The sequence below is a fragment of the Crinia signifera genome, unplaced genomic scaffold (assembly GCF_055691185.1).
Source record: "Crinia signifera unplaced genomic scaffold, ASM5569118v1 HAP2_SCAFFOLD_279, whole genome shotgun sequence".
In the NCBI taxonomy this organism is placed as follows: Eukaryota; Metazoa; Chordata; class Amphibia; order Anura; family Myobatrachidae; genus Crinia; species Crinia signifera.
The window spans coordinates 40,826-53,584 of record NW_028142172.1 but is presented as its reverse complement, the minus strand read 5'-3'; the positions used below and the strand labels follow the sequence as shown (position 1 = coordinate 53,584).

Below are 12,759 nucleotides of genomic sequence, written 5' to 3'. Positions count from 1 at the left end.
CCACACAAATATTCACCACAACGTAGCTGAATAGTTTAGTTCTCTAATCAAGCTGAAATGTTACACTGGGTATTAACGAAGAAAACAATACCAAGAGAGCAGTTCATATAAATCTAAACATAAAACAATATCTTCTAGTAATGAACGAAAGGAAAACAATAAAAGGGTTGTGCTTATGAACGAATGGCAAGGCGATACAAGACTCCGCCTTTAAGTCCAAGTCACCCATCAGGTCCGCTCTTCCACTTTATAAAAGCCGCTGACAGGAAACTATACTCATTCTTACTGTTTGTCACAGAAGGATTTTTGAGAATGTCTGGAAGAGGTAAAGGCGGAAAGGGGCTCGGCAAAGGAGGCGCTAAGCGTCACAGGAAGGTTCTCCGTGACAACATCCAGGGCATTACCAAGCCTGCCATCCGTCGTCTAGCTAGGCGAGGGGGTGTTAAGCGTATCTCTGGACTCATCTACGAGGAGACCCGCGGTGTGCTGAAGGTGTTTCTGGAGAATGTCATTCGTGATGCCGTCACCTACACCGAGCACGCCAAGAGGAAGACTGTGACCGCTATGGACGTGGTCTATGCTCTGAAACGCCAGGGCCGTACTCTCTATGGGTTCGGGGGTTAAATTCCCAGGAGCATCTCACTCAGTCACCCACACACAAAGGCCCTTTTCAGGGCCACCCATCTTTTCTACGAGAGCGCTGTTCCAACCTCCCTGTGTAATGCGGCTATTTGCCGGGTCCTAATATGAATTCATTCCCTCACACTAGCCGCACCGTTAGTGGATGCAGGCAGTGAGGTGCCACGGGTGCAGTGGTTCCTTTTTAGTGTCGGTGATTGTGTAATTTGGTAATCCGCAATTTGTTGACAGGGTTGCGGTACAAACCACGCTGGTAGCGACCACTGCACAGAGGCATATACGTTTTCCGGACAATTGTGTTTGAAAGGGTCACGATGAATGCAGATTTAACAACGATCCAGTCCGCCTTTCTCTGCGTTTTACTAAGCTCTATATACTGTGTATATACCCTTGCACCACACGATTTGCAGCAGTTACTCCAGCTGGGGATAATTAAAAAAAAAAAAAAAAAAAATACACGAGGCTGAGCTAAAGAGTTCTATAGTGGTGAATCACGCATCTTCCCTGACAGCTCTGCCACAGATTGCGCTGGCCCTATACAGAGGATGTAGGGCAGAACCGGCTGGGCGGTATGGTGCCACAGGTGAATGCGCCCCCCGGTTTACAGTGATTCATTGAAACGCGCACCAAAACGCTATATGCGCTATGAAGCGTTTATTAAAGAGTTGATACTTAACTTGTTTCATTATTCCCACTTCCAAGCACATCTGTAGAATTGTGAAGTGACTGAATTTAAGGGGCAAGCTACAACATTCTGGTGCACCTGTTGATGACTTACTGAAGGGCGCAGCCATCAGGCCACGCCGTGCGCTCACAGCTCTGTCGAGAGAGGGTGGGTGGCTCTGAAAAGAGCCTTTTGGGGGGAGAACAAGGGAGCGAGGATGCGGCGGTTCAGCCATTACTTCTTTGCCGCGGCTTTCTTGGGCTTGGCTGCCTTCTTGGCCGGACTTTTTGCGGCTTTGGGCTTCGCCGCCTTCTTGGCCGGACTCTTGGCGGCTTTGGGTTTCGCTGCCTTCTTGGCCGGACTCTTGGCGGCCGCCTTCTTCGGCTTCACCGCTTTAGGCTTCTTTGGGCTTTTGGCAGCTGCAGCCGCCTTTGCTGGCTTCTTCACCTTCTTCGGGCTCTTGGCTGCACTCGGAGCTTTCTTGGGCTTCTTCGGGGATTTGGCCACTTTCTTTGCAGCAGGTTTCTTGGGCTTCAGAGACTTCTGGGCGACCTTCTTGCTCTCCGCCTGCTTCTTATTGAGCTTGAAGGAGCCGGAAGCGCCGGTGCCTTTCACCTGGGTGAGAGTTCCTTTGGTGACCAAACTTTTCACGCCCAGCTTCACGCGGCTGTTGTTCTTCTCCACATCGTAGCCTCCGGCAGCCAGAGCTTTCTTCAGGGCGGCAAGAGAAACCCCGCTGCGCTCTTTGGAGGCGGCCACGGTTTTCACGATCAGCTCGGAGACGCTGGGTCCAGAAGACTTGGCGCTTTTCTTGGCTCCTCCAGCAGCTTTCTTTGGCTGCCTCTTCTTTTTGGCTGCGCCCTCTGAAGGCGGAACAGCAGCGGCGGCGGGTGCGGTCTCTGCCATGGTACGGTTGGATAGATCAGCAACAAAAAAAAACAAACGCGGTATCGTTAAGTCACACACAGTCAGTGCCCTGAGCAGCTGATGTCTCTTATATAACCTGCCGGATGTGCTGTGATTGGCTGATCAGAGGGGAGCGTTCTGTGCTCCTATTGGCGGAACAAGCAGCCGTGTAAACCTTGTCCTAGCTTTCGAGTTTGACAAGATCTGCTCTCGCCCTGTGTTTTGCTAGCGCAGAAAAGGTGCATTTTTTATGGCATGAGAGGAACAGAGGACCGGTTCTCTTCACCACCTTCGTACTCCAAGGTCTCCCCTAACACCATATGGCAACCGCTAGCTTAAGCGCTAAGAAGGAGGCCAGGATTAGCCAGTGGCAGCTGACCCGCACCAGGCTAGATGTGCCCGGCATGGAACACATCTCTCTTCTTCTGTGAGGAGAATATGTCCATTCGGGACTTTTTTGCCTCCTTCTAGTCCAGAGGATGACAAAAGTCGCCTGCGCGACACTTTGTGCAGGACAGGGAGCATATTCAAACGCATTTAGATGATTTGTGAACTCCTGTACACACATTTGGATAACACAGGCAGGTGGCATCATGGTACTGGCACACACACAGGCAGGTGGCTTCAAGGTAACGGCACTGTTGTCTAAAGAATTCTTGCTACTGTGACAAGGTCAAAATACTTTCTAGACTCGACTGCTGGGATTTTTGTTTTGGTTCTGAGGAGTTTGCTTGTCGCTTCCTGTAATAGCCCATACAGCTAGTACGATGGCTATGGTTATCTAGTCCCATGTCTTGCTGCAATGAAATGGACCTCTAGCCAAGAGGAATGACGTTACAGTACTTGGGTCAGTAGCTCAGATCGTGATTTTGGTGCCAGAACTGTTGAAAATCTCCAGTATGAGGAGGCGTCCAACACATTGGACCAGGGGGCCAGCCATGTGTTACATAAAGATGTCATCGTTAATCTAGCAGAGAGGGCAGCCGACATCCACACTCCACAAGAGCTCAGGTGGATAACACAGGCAGGAAGCATCCTCATATGTTATCTAGCCACTCTGGCTACAATGACAAGCTCAGGACACCTAGCATATTCCATTGTCTGGTATTGTTCTGGATGTGAGGAATGCTGGTGACACTGGCACTAAATTGTCTCAAAATAATCCATGTAGCTATGTGACATTCCATGGCCTCGCCACGTTGACACGGTTGTGTTTTGAAAAAGGCAGAGAAGGGAGCCGAAAGTAGAGATTAGATAAATAGAGGATAGAAAAAAAGGAAACATATTTGTAGGAAGAATACTTGAACATCAGTGGTGCACCAACAAATAACTGTTCGAAAATAATAGTGTTACTATATGTTTTTTTAGACCAAGTAGCGTCCTAATAAATGCAGCCAGCATGGATACTGTAGGTGCAGAGGGGCGCCTGATATGAAGCATGCGGTCCAGTGGTAAATCACCATGCTGGAGGAGAGACTGGCACCTTTTAGAGGACACCATGAGCAGTTAGGCCCACCAACTTGCTGGCCAAGATTAGAGAAAAAAATCAGCCAAACTGTGGAGAATTTATATATGGCAAAAAATATGTATTGGCAAAGATTTCCCCCAAGCAATTGTTCTTCTGCACAAGAAAGATGCCACACCGGATATCTATTTAAAATGCACAGTTGAAATTAGCACCTGGAGCAAAAGACTGAATAGCGAGCCCAAATTTAGTAGTACACTATATTGGCCCAATGGAAGCGGTGTGCGAGTATCATTATGATGAGCATCACATTAGACTTTACATTTTACAGAGGAGGATAGGAGGAGGGAGAGGACTACTTTGTCCGCTTTCTCTACCTGCTGCCTCATGTCCTGACTATCCCTGCCGTTCTTACTTCTTGCCTCAGGTCTCCTTACCCAGCCTTCGTGTGTCCTTCTCTCCCTCCCTGAGGTAAGTGTGGCGGTGGGACTGGGGAGGGCACGGTGTGTGGGCTGACCGAGGGCTTAATCCGGCTCTGAGTCTGACCTCATAAATATATATATATTTTTTCTGCTTCGGCGATCCATCAGTGATCGTAATACTGTGAAAGTGCCATGCTCTGCAGATACTGTGACCTGTTGTTGTTACAGCAATCTCATAGTACGATCTCCCGGGTTTCAGACACCTGTAAGGCACTTCTATTGTTCCCATGCAGTACTTTCCCCGCCCATGGTAGCTATGGTATGTAATGTAATATAATATGTTTACGTTTATTTTCCAAAACGCTTTAGCCCAGAGTTCCTTGTTGTGATGGTGCAATGTAGTATCACCGCCGTGTGCTATGCATATAAGGGACCATTGGGTCGGTGTCCCTTCTCGCTCGGATCATGATGCCAGAACATACTTCTCGTTCATTCTGGTGACTAACACGTGACCTAACCTCCTCGCGTCATTTCGTTCCCGCGCCCGCCTGTTCTATACAATAAAGGGAGAAAACGGAACGTCATAGAGGACTCGTTTGAAAACGAGAATGCCAATCAGGAGGGTGGATGCCCTTAGCTCACCCAATGACAGCGCAGCACTGTGTATAAATGGAGATGGCAGCGGCTGAATTCGATTCACTTTTCTTTCTACAGAACAGACTGAGGTGCTGAAGTGCGTGTTGAAGAAGGATGGCCAGGACAAAGCAAACCGCTCGCAAATCTACTGGCGGGAAAGCTCCCCGCAAGCAGCTAGCAACCAAGGCTGCCCGGAAAAGCGCCCCAGCTACCGGCGGCGTGAAGAAGCCTCACCGCTACCGACCCGGGACTGTGGCTCTCCGTGAGATCCGCCGCTACCAGAAATCCACCGAGCTGCTCATCCGCAAGCTGCCCTTCCAGCGCCTGGTGCGTGAGATCGCCCAGGACTTCAAGACCGACCTGCGCTTCCAGAGCTCTGCTGTCATGGCCCTGCAAGAGGCCAGCGAAGCTTATCTGGTGGGGCTCTTCGAGGACACCAACCTGTGCGCCATCCACGCCAAGAGGGTGACCATCATGCCAAAAGACATCCAGCTGGCCCGCAGGATCCGTGGGGAGAGGGCATAGATACTTGGCACTCCTAGAAACCCAACAACGACAACAAAGGCTCTTTTCAGAGCCACCAAATCTTTCTAAACGAGCTATAGCATCAATGACATAGTAGTGTTCACACTGGAGGCATGGTAAGGTGCCCGGTTGTCCGCTAAAGGCCTTAATTACCAGACACACAGCTTGTGTTCGCCTTCCGTCCTTCACAACATGGGGCACTTTAAAAAAAAAAAAAAAAAAAAAAAAATCTGTATACGTATACAGACTTGAGCATAAGTTACATTACTAGCTATTATAATTAAACATTCTTTCATATATATGAGACTTAAGCATAAGGTACATTACTGGCTCAAGCCTCGGCTGTTTCTTATCTTCTCCGTGATTTGTCACCAGCCTGTTACTTGCACGACACAGGCACAATCTTCATCTATCCAGGGGGAACGAACAGACTACCGGCCTTCACAGTAAACGATTGATGTTAAGTACAAGAAAAGTCTCAGTTCTAGCTCCTTCATCTCTTTCCAGGGCTAGGCACAAGTCTCCCTTCAGATAAGCGGGGCATGTTACGCGGGACGGTAATGCAATTTCACTACACACGTTAAACTCAATTTACGTCCCTGTTGTTAAGCGTAGAAAGGCCACAGTGGCACTTACACCTGTCCCGCTAATTCGGGCGAATAACTTCCATGTATACATTTTAAACATGAATCAGCTCTTTAAGGTCGGGGTGGGTGGCTCTGAAAAGAGCCTTTGTGTTTTAGGTAAAATATTTTTTTGCCGTTGAATTACTTGCTCTTAGCTGGCTTGTGGCTCTCGGTCTTCTTGGGCAGCAGCACTGCCTGGATGTTAGGCAGAACACCTCCCTGGGCGATGGTCACCCCACCGAGCAGCTTGTTGAGCTCTTCGTCGTTGCGTACAGCCAGCTGCAGGTGGCGGGGGATGATGCGGGTCTTCTTGTTGTCGCGGGCAGCGTTTCCGGCAAGCTCCAGAATCTCAGCCGTCAGATATTCCAGCACCGCGGCCAGGTAGACCGGGGCACCGGCACCCACTCGTTCCGCATAGTTTCCCTTCCTTAACAGACGATGCACGCGACCAACTGGGAACTGGAGACCAGCCCTGGATGAACGAGTCTTGGCCTTAGCCCGGGTTTTGCCGCCTTGTTTACCTCTTCCAGACATAATAGCTAACGGAGCAAAAAAGCTTTACAAATACAGATGGAAACCTGCAAAAGTGTAAGTGTAAAATACCGCCCTCCTCTTATATACTCAGTTACCCGATGCTGTCTGCTCTGTGATTGGCCTGCTTACAAATTAACCAATGCAGCTCAAGTTTATCCACAGACCAATCCGTATCTGAAGGGTGGAGTCAACGATGCTGCTTTTCGTCACACGACAATTCTACCCAATAGAGTAGCTTACAGCAGCGATGCCTCGTTTGCATAAGATCCCTATAAATAGAGCAGCTATAGCCGACGTACGGCACTTTTGCACACAGTCATTTCTTCTCGAATTTGAAGCGGTTATTTGTTGATAAGCTACAATGCCTGATCCAGCAAAGTCTGCGCCGGCGCCCAAGAAGGGCTCTAAGAAAGCGGTGACCAAGACCCAGAAGAAGGATGGGAAGAAGCGTAGAAAGACCAGGAAGGAGAGTTACGCCATTTACGTGTACAAGGTGCTGAAGCAGGTGCACCCTGATACCGGCATCTCCTCCAAGGCTATGGGCATCATGAACTCCTTTGTCAACGATATCTTTGAGCGCATTGCTGGGGAAGCTTCCCGCCTGGCTCACTACAACAAGCGCTCCACCATCACCTCCAGGGAGATCCAGACCGCCGTACGTCTGCTGCTGCCTGGAGAGCTGGCCAAGCACGCCGTGTCCGAGGGCACCAAGGCCGTCACCAAGTACACCAGCGCCAAGTAATCTCCCCTTCTCCCACCCACACCAACACAAAGGCTCTTTTCAGAGCCACCCACCTTCTCTCTAATCGAGCTGTAACTATGATGGTTTTTGCTGTGTCCAGGCTCACGGGATAAGTGCACACCGACAGACATAACTGACTTGTGACGTACCCTCTAGCTATTGTTAACCCTACTGGTTCAGAAAAAAAAAAAAAAAGTGCCTTTACTTACCACTTGCAAAGCTGCATTCTGTAGTTATCTTTCTAGGATCTGAATCCAGTTTCAAATATAGGACCGGTTCGTTACATTGCATATGTCACTGGTTAAATAAATAAATAGAAAAAGAAAAGATACATGCGACCCATAGGGCAGCAATGTTCCCCGTGTGCAGCTGCCGAAAATCGAAAGCATTCTGTTGGATGGAAACGTTGCAAAGTACTGTTAAATTGTAACAGTTGGTGCCTTTAAACATCACATTCGAATTTTCGATGAGCACCGTTGCCAATGGATCACTGTCTTTCTAAATGAAGGGTGCAGTATGTTAACGTAGCTCTATTGTACCCAGTTACTTCTGTGACTCGGTTCCGTTTCGATGCATTTAATTAAGGGTGAACACGTAATTCCTGCTCAGGCAAACTCGGTTCCCACTGTAACACACACACACACACACACACACACACACACCCCGAGTCCGGGAGCTATGGAAACGTTACAGTAGTTGTGATTATCAGAAGCAGTTTCCCAGTGGGAATGTTTTTGGTGATGTTTTTAATTTCCCGCCGATATCTGAGCGACTCTCATTGTGTGGGTCCTTTGTCGTTACCAATTCCCCCACTTTCAAAGTGAACATATACAATGTATCTATATCTATTCCACGTATAATAAAATGTAAAAAAAATAGAACTATTATCGTCGGGACCGGTCTGGTCATTACGTTTCATCCACACAAATATTCACCACAACGTAGCTGAATAGTTTAGTTCTCTAATCAAGCTGAAATGTTACACTGGGTATTAATCAAGCTGAAATGTTACACTGGGTATTAACGAAGAAAACAATACCAAGAGAGCAGTTCATATAAATCTAAACATAAAACAATATCTTCTAGTAATGAACGAAAGGAAAACAATAAAAGGGTTGTGCTTATGAACGAATGGCAAGGCGATACAAGACTCCGCCTTTAAGTCCAAGTCACCCATCAGGTCCGCTCTTCCACTTTATAAAAGCCGCTGACAGGAAACTATACTCATTCTTACTGTTTGTCACAGAAGGATTTTTGAGAATGTCTGGAAGAGGTAAAGGCGGAAAGGGGCTCGGCAAAGGAGGCGCTAAGCGTCACAGGAAGGTTCTCCGTGACAACATCCAGGGCATTACCAAGCCTGCCATCCGTCGTCTAGCTAGGCGAGGGGGTGTTAAGCGTATCTCTGGACTCATCTACGAGGAGACCCGCGGTGTGCTGAAGGTGTTTCTGGAGAATGTCATTCGTGATGCCGTCACCTACACCGAGCACGCCAAGAGGAAGACTGTGACCGCTATGGACGTGGTCTATGCTCTGAAACGCCAGGGCCGTACTCTCTATGGGTTCGGGGGTTAAATTCCCAGGAGCATCTCACTCAGTCACCCACACACAAAGGCCCTTTTCAGGGCCACCCATCTTTTCTACGAGAGCGCTGTTACATCCTCCCTGTGTAATGCGGCTATTTGCCGGGTCCTAATATGAATTCATTCCCTCACACTAGCCGCACCGTTAGTGGATGCAGGCAGTGAGGTGCCACGGGTGCAGTGGTTCCTTTTTAGTGTCGGTGATTGTGTAATTTGGTAATCCGCAATTTGTTGACAGGGTTGCGGTACAAACCACGCTGGTAGCGACCACTGCACAGAGGCATATACGTTTTCCGGACAATTGTGTTTGAAAGGGTCACGATGAACGCAGATTTAACAACGATCCAGTCCGCCTTTCTCTGCGTTTTACTAAGCTCTATATACTGTGTATAAACCCTTGCACCTCACGATTTGCAGCAGTTACTCCAGCTGGGGATAATAAAAAAAAAAAAAAAAAAATACGAGGCTGAGCTAAAGAGTTCTATAGTGGTGAATCACGCATCTTCCCTGACAGCTCTGCCACAGATTGCGCTGGCCCTATACAGAGGATGTAGGGCAGAACCGGCTGGGAGGTATGGTGCCACAGGTGAATGCGCCCCCCGGTTTACAGTGATTCATTGAAACGCGCACCAAAACGCTATATGCGCTATGAAGCGTTTATTAAAGAGTTGATACTTAACTTGTTTCATTATTCCCACTTCCAAGCACATCTGTCGAATTGTGAAGTGACTGAATTTAAGGGGCAAGCTACAACATTCTGGTGCACCTGTTGATTACTTACTGAAGGGCGCAGCCATCAGGCCACGCCGTGCGCTCACAGCTCTGTCGAGAGAGGGTGGGTGGCTCTGAAAAGAGCCTTTTGGGGGGAGAACAAGGGAGCGAGGATGCGGCGGTTCAGCCATTACTTCTTTGCCGCGGCTTTCTTGGGCTTGGCTGCCTTCTTGGCCGGACTTTTTGCGGCTTTGGGCTTCGCCGCCTTCTTGGCCGGACTCTTGGCGGCTTTGGGTTTCGCTGCCTTCTTGGCCGGACTCTTGGCGGCCGCCTTCTTCGGCTTCACCGCTTTAGGCTTCTTTGGGCTTTTGGCAGCTGCAGCCGCCTTTGCTGGCTTCTTCACCTTCTTCGGGCTCTTGGCTGCACTCGGAGCTTTCTTGGGCTTCTTCGGGGATTTGGCCACTTTCTTTGCAGCAGGTTTCTTGGGCTTCAGAGACTTCTGGGCGACCTTCTTGCTCTCCGCCTGCTTCTTATTGAGCTTGAAGGAGCCGGAAGCGCCGGTGCCTTTCACCTGGGTGAGAGTTCCTTTGGTGACCAAACTTTTCACGCCCAGCTTCACGCGGCTGTTGTTCTTCTCCACATCGTAGCCTCCGGCAGCCAGAGCTTTCTTCAGGGCGGCAAGAGAAACCCCGCTGCGCTCTTTGGAGGCGGCCACGGTTTTCACGATCAGCTCGGAGACGCTGGGTCCAGAAGACTTGGCGCTTTTCTTGGCTCCTCCAGCAGCTTTCTTTGGCTGCCTCTTCTTTTTGGCTGCGCCCTCTGAAGGCGGAACAGCAGCGGCGGCGGGTGCGGTCTCTGCCATGGTACGGTTGGATAGATCAGCAACAAAAAAAAACAAACGCGGTATCGTTAAGTCACACACAGTCAGTGCCCTGAGCAGCTGATGTCTCTTATATAACCTGCCGGATGTGCTGTGATTGGCTGATCAGAGGGGAGCGTTCTGTGCTCCTATTGGCGGAACAAGCAGCCGTGTAAACCTTGTCCTAGCTTTCGAGTTTGTCAAGATCTGCTCTCGCCCTGTGTTTTGCTAGCGCAGAAAAGGTGCATTTTTTATGGCATGAGAGGAACAGAGGACCGGTTCTCTTCACCACCTTCGTTCTCCAAGGTCTCCCCTAACACCATATGGCAACCGCTAGCTTAAGCGCTAAGAAGGAGGCCAGGATTAGCCAGTGGCAGCTGACCCGCACCAGGCTAGATGTGCCCGGCATGGAACACATCTCTCTTCTTCTGTGAGGAGAATATGTCCATTCGGGACTTTTTTGCCTCCTTCTAGTCCAGAGGATGACAAAAGTCGCCTGCGGGACACTTTGTGCAGGACAGGGAGCATATTCAAACGCATTTAGATGATTTGTGAACTCCTGTACACACATTTGGATAACACAGGCAGGTGGCATCATGGTACTGGCACACACACAGGCAGGTGGCTTCAAGGTAACGGCACTCTTGTCTAAAGAATTCTTGCTACTGTGACAAGGTCAAAATACTTTCTAGACTCGACTGCTGGGATTTTTGTTTTGGTTCTGAGGAGTTTGCTTGTCGCTTCCTGTAATAGCCCATACAGCTAGTACGATGGCTATGGTTATCTAGTCCCATGTCTTGCTGCAATGAAATGGACCTCTAGCCAAGAGGAATGACGTTACAGTACTTGGGTCAGTAGCTCAGATCGTGATTTTGGTGCCAGAACTGTTGAAAATCTCCAGTATGAGGAGGCGTCCAACACATTGGACCAGGGGGCCAGCCATGTGTTACATAAAGATGTCATCGTTAATCTAGCAGAGAGGGCTGCCGACATCCACACTCCACAAGAGCTCAGGTGGATAACACAGGCAGGAAGCATCCTCATATGTTATCTAGCCACTCTGGCTACAATGACAAGCTCAGGACACCTAGCATATTCCATTGTCTGGTATTGTTCTGGATGTGAGGAATGCTGGTGACACTGGCACTAAATTGTCTCAAAATAATCCATGTAGCTATGTGACATTCCATGGCCTCGCCACGTTGACACGGTTGTGTTTTGAAAAAGGCAGAGAAGGGAGCCGAAAGTAGAGATTAGATAAATAGAGGATAGAAAAAAAGGAAACATATTTGTAGGAAGAATACTTGAACATCAGTGGTGCACCAACAAATAACTGTTCGAAAATAATAGTGTTACTATATGTTTTTTTAGACCAAGTAGCGTCCTAATAAATGCAGCCAGCATGGATACTGTAGGTGCAGAGGGGCGCCTGATATGAAGCATGCGGTCCAGTGGTAAATCACCATGCTGGAGGAGAGACTGGCACCTTTTAGAGGACACCATGAGCAGTTAGGCCCACCAACTTGCTGGCCAAGATTAGAGAAAAAAATCAGCCAAACTGTGGAGAATTTATATATGGCAAAAAATATGTATTGGCAAAGATTTCCCCCAAGCAATTGTTCTTCTGCACAAGAAAGATGCCACACCGGATATCTATTTAAAATGCACAGTTGAAATTAGCACCTGGAGCAAAAGACTGAATAGCGAGCCCAAATTTAGTAGTACACTATATTGGCCCAATGGAAGCGGTGTGCGAGTATCATTATGATGAGCATCACATTAGACTTTACATTTTACAGAGGAGGATAGGAGGAGGGAGAGGACTACTTTGTCCGCTTTCTCTACCTGCTGCCTCATGTCCTGACTATCCCTGCCGTTCTTACTTCTTGCCTCAGGTCTCCTTACCCAGCCTTCGTGTGTCCTTCTCTCCCTCCCTGAGGTAAGTGTGGCGGTGGGACTGGGGAGGGCACGGTGTGTGGGCTGACCGAGGGCTTAATCCGGCTCTGAGTCTGACCTCATAAATATATATATATTTTTTCTGCTTCGGCGATCCATCAGTGATCGTAATACTGTGAAAGTGCCATGCTCTGCAGATACTGTGACCTGTTGTTGTTACAGCAATCTCATAGTACGATCTCCCGGGTTTCAGACACCTGTAAGGCACTTCTATTGTTCCCATGCAGTACTTTCCCCGCCCATGGTAGCTATGGTATGTAATGTAATATAATATGTTTACGTTTATTTTCCAAAACGCTTTAGCCCAGAGTTCCTTGTTGTGATGGTGCAATGTAGTATCACCGCCGTGTGCTATGCATATAAGGGACCATTGGGTCGGTGTCCCTTCTCGCTCGGATCATGATGCCAGAACATACTTCTCGTTCATTCTGGTGACTAACACGTGACCTAACCTCCTCGCGTCATTTCGTTCCCGCGCCCGCCTGTTCTATACA

General features: G+C 48.7%; 7 protein-coding genes across 9 annotated transcripts; 4 read left to right on the top strand and 3 right to left on the bottom strand.

Annotated features, from left to right (window-relative positions):
* Positions 1-312: 312 nt before the first annotated feature.
* LOC146054802 (histone H4) lies at positions 313-624 on the top strand. Its single transcript, XM_083168104.1, has one exon. It carries the CDS (start codon positions 313-315, stop codon positions 622-624), a length of 312 nt encoding a protein of 103 aa, XP_083024230.1.
* Positions 625-1,537: 913 nt separating this feature from the next.
* LOC146054832 (histone H1-like) lies at positions 1,538-2,255 on the bottom strand. 2 transcript variants are annotated; one of them, XM_083168137.1, is made up of 2 exons: positions 1,610-2,255; positions 1,538-1,576 (listed from the first exon to the last, which is right to left on the bottom strand). In XM_083168137.1, the coding sequence occupies exons 1-2, from the start codon at positions 2,207-2,209 to the stop codon at positions 1,538-1,540; spliced, it is 639 nt and encodes a 212-aa protein (XP_083024263.1). In that variant the 5' UTR covers positions 2,210-2,255. The 2 variants fall into 2 exon arrangements, with proteins under 2 accessions (XP_083024263.1, XP_083024262.1); XM_083168136.1 differs by having other exon boundaries at positions 1,538-2,255.
* A 2,591-nt stretch (positions 2,256-4,846) lies between these two features.
* LOC146054792 (histone H3) lies at positions 4,847-5,440 on the top strand. Its single transcript, XM_083168096.1, has one exon. It carries the CDS (start codon positions 4,847-4,849, stop codon positions 5,255-5,257), a length of 411 nt encoding a protein of 136 aa, XP_083024222.1. The 3' UTR covers positions 5,258-5,440.
* A 584-nt stretch (positions 5,441-6,024) lies between these two features.
* LOC146054846 (histone H2A type 1) lies at positions 6,025-6,417 on the bottom strand. Its single transcript, XM_083168155.1, has one exon. The coding sequence runs from the start codon at positions 6,415-6,417 to the stop codon at positions 6,025-6,027; it is 393 nt and encodes a 130-aa protein (XP_083024281.1).
* A 361-nt stretch (positions 6,418-6,778) lies between these two features.
* LOC146054865 (histone H2B 1.1) lies at positions 6,779-7,159 on the top strand. The gene has a single exon (XM_083168171.1). It carries the CDS (start codon positions 6,779-6,781, stop codon positions 7,157-7,159), a length of 381 nt encoding a protein of 126 aa, XP_083024297.1.
* Positions 7,160-8,419: 1,260 nt separating this feature from the next.
* On the top strand, positions 8,420-8,731 carry LOC146054804 (histone H4). The gene has a single exon (XM_083168105.1). It carries the CDS (start codon positions 8,420-8,422, stop codon positions 8,729-8,731), a length of 312 nt encoding a protein of 103 aa, XP_083024231.1.
* Positions 8,732-9,640: 909 nt separating this feature from the next.
* On the bottom strand, positions 9,641-10,358 carry LOC146054829 (histone H1-like). 2 transcript variants are annotated; one of them, XM_083168133.1, is made up of 2 exons: positions 9,713-10,358; positions 9,641-9,679 (listed from the first exon to the last, which is right to left on the bottom strand). In XM_083168133.1, the coding sequence occupies exons 1-2, from the start codon at positions 10,310-10,312 to the stop codon at positions 9,641-9,643; spliced, it is 639 nt and encodes a 212-aa protein (XP_083024259.1). In that variant the 5' UTR covers positions 10,313-10,358. The 2 variants fall into 2 exon arrangements, with proteins under 2 accessions (XP_083024259.1, XP_083024258.1); XM_083168132.1 differs by having other exon boundaries at positions 9,641-10,358.
* Between the last annotated feature and the right edge of the window lie 2,401 nt (positions 10,359-12,759).